Raw genomic sequence first — 7728 nt, 5'->3', positions numbered from 1 at the left:
CCCTCAGGGTCCTACCATACTTGGTGTCCCTCAAGCCCCAAACTTCTGGCAGCGGTTATTCTGATCATATTTACTTTTCCAGAGAGCATGACGTTCTGAGAATTTTTCCTGAGCATCTGTTGTGTGGGCTGGTTCTGCACTGGGGGCAGGGAGCCCTGAAAGTTTCTTAGATGCATGAGGGCAGGGGCCTTGAATCCTGCCATAAATCTCTGGGGGAAGAGACAGATGTATTCAGTGTTCCACCAGAAATATAAAAATAAATATGAATAACAAATTGGAAACCCATAGGAGGGAGCAACAAATTCTTCTTGGGCAAAGACACAGAGAGGGGAAAGTACGAGGTGTTTTCTGGGGCCAATGACCAGAGCAGTGTGGATAGGACAAAAGGAGCAAGGGACAGGGACCAGATCAGGGGCCTTTAATAACCAACCAGGAGGCAGGGACTTCACCCCTAGGGCTATAAGGAGTTTCCGCAGATCCTGCAGGCCACAGTGCAGAGATGCTTCAAAAAGGGGCAGGGCTGGACATGGGCAGGAGTCCAGATTGGGGGGGGTGGGGAGGACAAGCTAGGACAGACTCGGGAATGCTGGAGGGGAGGCAGATTTGAAGGACGCTGCAGAGATAAAATCAGCAGTACGTGGTGACCCGTGACCTACTTTCCCAGCCCAGAAACCTAGCACGGCTGTAAGTGTGGATTTGCCTCCCTCTCCCCCTTACACCTCCAACCCTCACAGAGAATCCACCAGGAACTAGAAAAGAAACAGGATGTTCTGTTCCAATGAGTCACCAGGCCCCTGACTTTCTGGCCCGTTCTCGAGACCCTCCCCACCACCTCTCCTGGCCCCTAAGGCTCTCCTCTCTCTGCTTCCCACCCAAGCCCAGGCTGAAGGCCTCAGGACAAGATTTCCTTCCTCCCTGTGGAATTGTGCCAGCTATTCATGGGGTATTTAGAACATGCCTCCAGGCTTTGGCAAGAAGAGGTCTCTGCTATCGATCCATTTTACGGAAGAGGAAACTGAGATCCTGGGGAGACAAGCACTCTCCCAAGGCCACCCAGCACCACCTCCTCCAGTTTAAAGAACCTCCCAGCCCCTCTGCTATACACAGGCACCAGTGGGTCTGGGAGCTGGAGCCTCAAGGCTTGGATAAGAAACCCTGATCAGGGGCGCCTGGGTGGCGCAGTCGGTTAAGCATCCGACTTCAGCCAGGTCACGATCTCGCGGTCCGGGAGTTCGAGCCCCGCGTCGGGCTCTGGGCTGATGGCTCGGAGCCTGGAGCCTGTTTCCGATTCTGTGTCTCCCTCTCTCTCTCTGCCCCTCCCCCGTTCATGCTCTGTCTCTCTCTGTCCCAAAAATAAATAAACGTTGAAAAAAAAAATTAAAAAAAAAAAAAAAAAAGAAACCCTGATCAAGTTATCAAGGAAACACTGAATTCAACACAGCTCACAGACTGGGGCTTCTGCAGGTCCCAGGGTTCAGTCTGCCCCGGAGATGCACTGGAAAGAACACTGGAGAAAGAGCCCTTGGTGACCAGCCTGGGTGGCCTCACCCCTCTTCTCTGAGCCCCTGGACTGTCCCACAGAAGCCCAAAGCCCCCCTGGTACACAGAGAGCCCTCTCTAGGCAGGGCTGCGTGCAAACCCCACGTCCTCCCTCAGAGCTTAGGCCCCAAGCTTTTCTCTCCTACTGCCCTTGGAGCACCACAGGGCCTGCCCAGTTTCCCCCAGGGCACGGCCAGCCCTCAAGCAGCAGGCATAAGCTGCCAGTGCCAGGCACTCACTTCTCATCAGAGAAGGATGTTCCCAGGGCATTGCAGACACATGCCTGGCGGCTCGATCCTTCTCTCCCACTCGAGCTGTACGATCAAGAGCCTCTTCACAAAAGCTTCCTCGTAGTTTTTATTTTCTTGTATTAAGGCACCAGTGAATTGACCTTGCAGCCTCATACTGTCTTCTCCAAACACAAGGCATTGCTGTCCCCTCCCAGCTACGCCCCTGGCCAGGGCCTGAGTAAATCAGAGGACAGCACTTCAGAGAGCACGGTACATCTTCTGTGCATCCACATGCACTGGTGTCCCCTGGGAGTTACAGTCACAGGCAGGGTCCATCCCCAAAGGACCATCTCTGCTCTCACCTTGTTACCTTCCAGTGTGCGCAGGGCCACCCCTGTGCTCCTCGCTTCTCTCCTTATAGTACCCTGGGGGGGGGGGGGGGGGTATGCAAAAGAAGCCAAGAAGGACCCAGGGCACAGTGCTCAGTGTTTACCACAGAGAGGCGCCCTTCTGCACAGGAGCATGGGGGTCCACGGGAGGGCAGGCAGTGGCTGCCATTCACAGGCGTCAGTGGTGGCCTCGGTGGGCTTGGTGGTGGGCTTGGTGGTAGAGGTGTCGGTGGAGGCGATGGTGGTGGAGGCCCACGTGGTGCGTGTGAGACACGTGGCCAGGATGACGGAAACAGTGAGCATGTCCCGGGTGGCCCCGGCCCGGGAGGAGCCAAGGCTGGGCCCACCGGACTCGGTTTCTCCTCGCGGCCGGGCGGTTCCTCTCCATGTCATGGTCCCGCTGTCCATGGTACAGGCAGGTGGCCAGCAGCAGCACCAACAGCAGAAGAGCCACGGCAATGCCTGTGATCAAGCCCACGAGGGTCGTGCTTCCCAGGAAGCCTAGCATCTGGAAGCTGGACAGTCCTTCCTCTCGGCAGCTCCCTGCTGCTGCCTCCCCTTCGGCGTCCTCTGCTCAGCCCTCACACTCACTGGACTTTGTTGCCTCAGCTCCTGCGGGCTGGAGAGCAGCCAGGGAATGTGGGTGCAGCCTCTTTGGGCTGGAGCTGCCCGCCAAGTAAGAGGCCAGGCGACTGTTAACTCTGGGGAGGTCCATGGGGAGGCTGGGTGGGGACAGAGGAACTGTCAGGAGGGGCTGTGGAAGGAAGAACCCTGAGGCTGAAGACAAGAGGTCCCGGCCCCCTCATCCCTGTCACCTGGCCAAACGACCAAACCAGCCCCTTCCCCTCCCTGGCCTCCGCTCCCTCCTCTTTTAGACAGGACAGCATAGCAAGTAAGAACATAGGTTCTGGAACAACACAACGCACTAGTTCTATGACTATACACAAGTTACTTGACCTCTTTGTGCCTCCGTTTCCTCATCTGTAAAATGGCTAATAAGAGTAACTTTCTGGGGCACCTGAGCGGCTCAGTCGGTTGAGGCTCTTGCCTTTGGCCCAGGTCATGATCCCAGGGTCATGGGATTGAGCCCCGAGTCAGGCTCTGTGCTGAGTGTGGAGTCTGCTTGAGATTCTCTCTCCCTCTGCCCCTCTCTCCTGCTTATGTTCTCTTGCACTCTCTATCTCTCTCTCTCAAATTAAAAAAGAAAAAAAAGAAAAAAAGAGTACCTTCCCCCATACATATGGTTTTCTAAGGATTTGAGCAGTTAAGATTATAAAGCACTTAAACCAGTCCCTGACACATGTTTGCCATCAATATTGCAGTGGAGTTTGGGCTGGGGAGACCTCAGGATTTGAGCGCCTCTGGCTGTCTGTCCTTCTGCCGGAGTCCTCCAGGACAGGGGCGGGCCCTGTGCAATGAATTGTCCTGTACTTCCAGAGCTCAATGAGGCACTGCGGGCAGATTCATCATTGAGACAGCCAGACGCCGTCTCTAGGTCCTCGGTGCCCAGTCTGGGAGTTACCCGTGCTGCAGGAGGCAGGGAGGGGGCTACTGAGCTCAGAGAGGCCAGGCGCCATCCCAGCCTCCTGGTTCCCCATTCAACAGTCTTGACTGGCCATAAATGGCAGGCTTCTGGCTCCGTCCCATACCTTCTGAGCAGCAGAAGTGACATACCATTCCTTACTGGTGGAGAATTTACAGAGCAGGCCAGACCTGAACAGCCGCAGACTCCCCTACCCCTCCTGGTCCCAAATCCCCTCTGTTCATCCTAAACAAGTACTGTCCATTTGGCTCACGTGCCTCAGGGCTGGGCACCCGCTATCTCCCTGGGGAGCCCTTTCTGCTGTGGGTTTGTCAAGCTGTCCTCAAAGCTCCTTTTCACATGCGGCTCTCTGTCTCACTCTATGAGACCACAGATGTCCAGGGACCCTCCACAGTGAGCGCCCCCACAGTTTCTATCCTTCCCTGCTGTGTGCTCATCTCTCTACCACCTGGAGGAGTGTTTTCAGCAGCCAGCCTCTGTGTGACCTCACGCAAGCCCGTCCCCTGACCCAGCCTGGTTCCTCCTCTGGAAAAGTTCCAAGGCAAAAGGTGACCTCCGGGGACTTTTCCTCTCAGACCTCAATGAGATGAGCTCTCTCAGGGAGGCCTCAAACCCTTAGTGAAAACCCTCTCTGGATGAAAACGTCAAACATTCCCTTCAACCAAATTGGGCTCAGGGGGCAGCAGGTCTAATGAGTCCTGGGGCTTTTGCCCTCAGAGTGAAAACCAATTCAACTTTTAATGATGCTGGAGTGAAAGCTCCTTCCCATGGCTTCCAGGGCCCTGGGGGCCCAGCTGCCTTCCCTCGGGGCCTATTAAGGAAGGAAGTCTGCTGGAAGGAGGAGGAGGAAGACAACAGAACTTTCTCCTTCTCGAAGGAGATTCCCACTCCACACCAGCCACGGATGGGGCAGGACCCTGCAAACTGCAGACATGCAGAGCTTCAGTCAGCACAAAGCACTCTTGGAATCACCCAGACCCAGCCCTCACTGAGAGTTAGAGAAATTGAGGCCAGAGAAGGGAAGGGACTTGCTTAAGTTTTCCCAGCTTTGTGGGCTATTCTGTACAGCAGGTAATCAAGACAGCACTATTCCTAAAGTGAGGGGGGCATCCAGAGTGAGAGTCTGAGATCAGCTGGTGATCTTCTACAGAGATAACCGGGAAAGGGCTGTACAGATGTGAATGAATCTGAACTCCCCACCTCTCTATCTCTGTCTCTCTTTCTCTCTCTTCCTCCCTCCCTCCCTCACTCTCTCACACACACACGTGACATTTGTTTTCTTAAGTGCAGGGTCACTTCCCATCTGGACAGAAGATAGGATCCCAGAGTGGGTGTTTGATTAGATGCTTTGAGCCCTCGGGGGAAGGTATAGAGACCACAGTCCTCTGGGACTGCAGAAGTGACTGAGACCTTCTTGGAGTCCCAACTGAACACAAGGGTTTGCAGGGCTGATGACTTTAGAGGAACGTGTGACTGTGTCAGAAAAGCTCTTGTGTAGCACTGTGGTTGTATTTCTCTCATGGGGTTTGGTCTTCTGCACCCCGCACAAGCTACCTTCCTAGCTGAGGGACTGGAGTTTCAGACTATGCAGCTGAAAGATCAGCCTTTTGGAGTTCTTATCATTTAGCTTCATGCCCATTCTTTCCAGAGTGCACAGATTTATGCATTCACTCACATATCTGTGCACCCTTGTAAATTGCTCTGTAGGTAAACTCATGCACCGAGAATCGTGTGTGTACACATACTCAGGCACATATTCATGCACATATGCATGAGTGCATACAAGTTCCATACAAGCTCACAAACTCCTGTGTGTACTAGATACAAGTGGTTGTTGGCTGTCCCAAGAGAGCAACCATTGTTTTCAGCGCTTGGTAGCACCACCTAGTGGTGAAACTGTAAAAAATCAGTTTTGTATTCTGATCTTTGTTTATAGATCATAATTTGAATCCATTTACTTAACTCCTCTCTGTTCCAGATTCTGGTCTGGAAATTTTAAGGAATTTCCACAAGATATAGTACAAATGAAACCAGATTGATGGAGGCACTGACTAAGGAAGGGAGTCTCTGGGAGGTAATGAAGGGTATGCCCCAGCAGAGCCTCCCCTAAGACCTATGATAGACAGCCAAGACTAGGAATGAAGGTGAGGTGGGCACTGGCAAAAAACAAGTTGAGTGACTTTAGGTATTGCACGGGTGGCTGCTCTCAGAAGAAAGGCCAAGACTCAGCTCATCTTTTGTTCTGCACAAAAAGCAGGGATATTGGCCAGCACGTTCCTAACTTGGCTTGCTCATGCCAGTTAGAGAAGGGAGATGCTCCTCTGCCTAACCGTGGGTGGCCTTAGTAAATATTGAAAAGAAGTTGCCAAGAACAGCAGCAAACCTCTCTCCTCTTCTCAGGAGCTCTCCCTGCCCTAATCATGGCCAAGTAGACCACCCCCAACCCCAATCTAAAAAACTAAATCATAAACAACCAGGCTCTTTTTCCTTCTTTCTCCATTTGCCTTACACCAACATGCTTGAAAATAAGCTACAGAATTTTTATAGAACTATTTCAATTACAATACCAAACAAACATCAGTCTAGGTCCCTCTTTAAAGCAAGCAAATAGGGTCACCTGGGTGGCTCAGTCAGTCAAGCATCCGACTCTTGATTTTGGCTCAGGTCATGATCTCACAGTTTGTGGGGATCAAGCCCTATGTCTCACTAATAATGCAGAGCCTGCTTGGGATTCTCTCTCTTCCTCTCTCTCTGCCCCTGCCCCACTCACATGTATGCACACTCTCTCTCTCAAAATAAATAAACTTTAAAAATAAATGAATAAAGTGAGCAAATAGAGAAAAATTGCTAGATATATAAAAAAAGATATCAAGTATTGTACCTTATTACCAAGGTTACTAGAATCTAAAAAACGGAGAAATAGTAAAATCCCAAAATGTATATTCTAAATAATATTCAAAAGTCAATCCATACATAAACTTGGGAAAATACTCAAAGCAGGAAATTTACTCTCAGATTAAAAATCAAATCAGGAAAGATTGCTTTGAGAACCATCCTCATAAGTCTCGGGGAAAAAAAAGGAATAAAGAGAGAAAGAGAGGGAAGAAATGCCCAGGAAATCAAATAAGCTTATATAGCAGACATTCTAGAAGTAGAGAACAGAGCCCATGGAGAAATGATCATTAAAGAAATAAAGAAGGGCACCTGGGTGGCTCAGTTGGTTAAGCATCCAACTCTTGATTTTGGCTCAGGTCATGTTCTCACAGTTCATGAGTATGAGCCCTGCGTCGAACTCTGTGCTGACAGTGCAGAGCCTTCTTGGGATTCTCTCTCTCTCCCTCTCTCTCTGTCCCTCCCTCCATCCCCTCTCAAGATAAATAAACTTAAAAAAAAAAATTCCCTGAGCTGAAGAATTCCATCTTTAGATGAAAAGTCACCCTGAGTACTAGGCAGACTATTTGAAGAAGCCAGAGCAAGCCATCTAGGTACACCCAGGTGAAATTTTGACATTAAAAATGTGATGTAAAAAATATATATAAAGGAACTCAAATGTTACAGTCATTATGTAAATAGTCTGGCAGTTTTTTACAAAACTAAACACATGCTATCATAGGATCCAGCAATCACACCTCTTGGTATTAACACAAAGTAATTTAAACTTATGTTCACACAAAACCTGCATACAGATGTTTATAGCAGCTTTATTCTTTTTTTGTGTTTATTTATTTTCGAGAGAGAGCACAAGCAGGTGGAGGGGCAGAGAGAGAGATGGAGACACAGAATCTGAAGGCGGCTGCAGGCTCTGGGACAGCTCAGAGCCCGACACAGGACTCAAACCCACAAACTATAAGATCATGATCTGATCCGAAGTTGGACGCTTGGCTGACTGAGCCACCCAGGCACCCCAGCAACTTTATTCTTAATTGCCAAAACTTAGAAGCAACCAAGATGTCCTTCAGTAGGTGAATGAATAAATAAACTAAGGTACATTGAAACAGTGGACTATTATTCAGCACTAAGAAGAAAT

The 7728-nt window shown here is 50.4% G+C and overlaps 1 protein-coding gene across 1 annotated transcript; it reads right to left on the bottom strand.

Moving 5' to 3' along the window:
• Positions 1-2336: 2336 nt before the first annotated feature.
• HRCT1 (histidine rich carboxyl terminus 1) lies at positions 2337-2765 on the bottom strand. The gene has a single exon (XM_030294180.1). The coding sequence runs from the start codon at positions 2664-2666 to the stop codon at positions 2337-2339; it is 330 nt and encodes a 109-aa protein (XP_030150040.1). The 5' UTR covers positions 2667-2765.
• Positions 2766-7728: the final 4963 nt, after the last annotated feature.

Source organism: Lynx canadensis, chromosome D4 (assembly GCF_007474595.2).
Source record: "Lynx canadensis isolate LIC74 chromosome D4, mLynCan4.pri.v2, whole genome shotgun sequence".
Lineage (NCBI taxonomy): Eukaryota > Metazoa > Chordata > Mammalia > Carnivora > Felidae > Lynx > Lynx canadensis.
The sequence above is the reverse complement of the archived record's forward strand: the minus strand, read 5'-3'. Positions and strand labels throughout refer to the sequence as shown.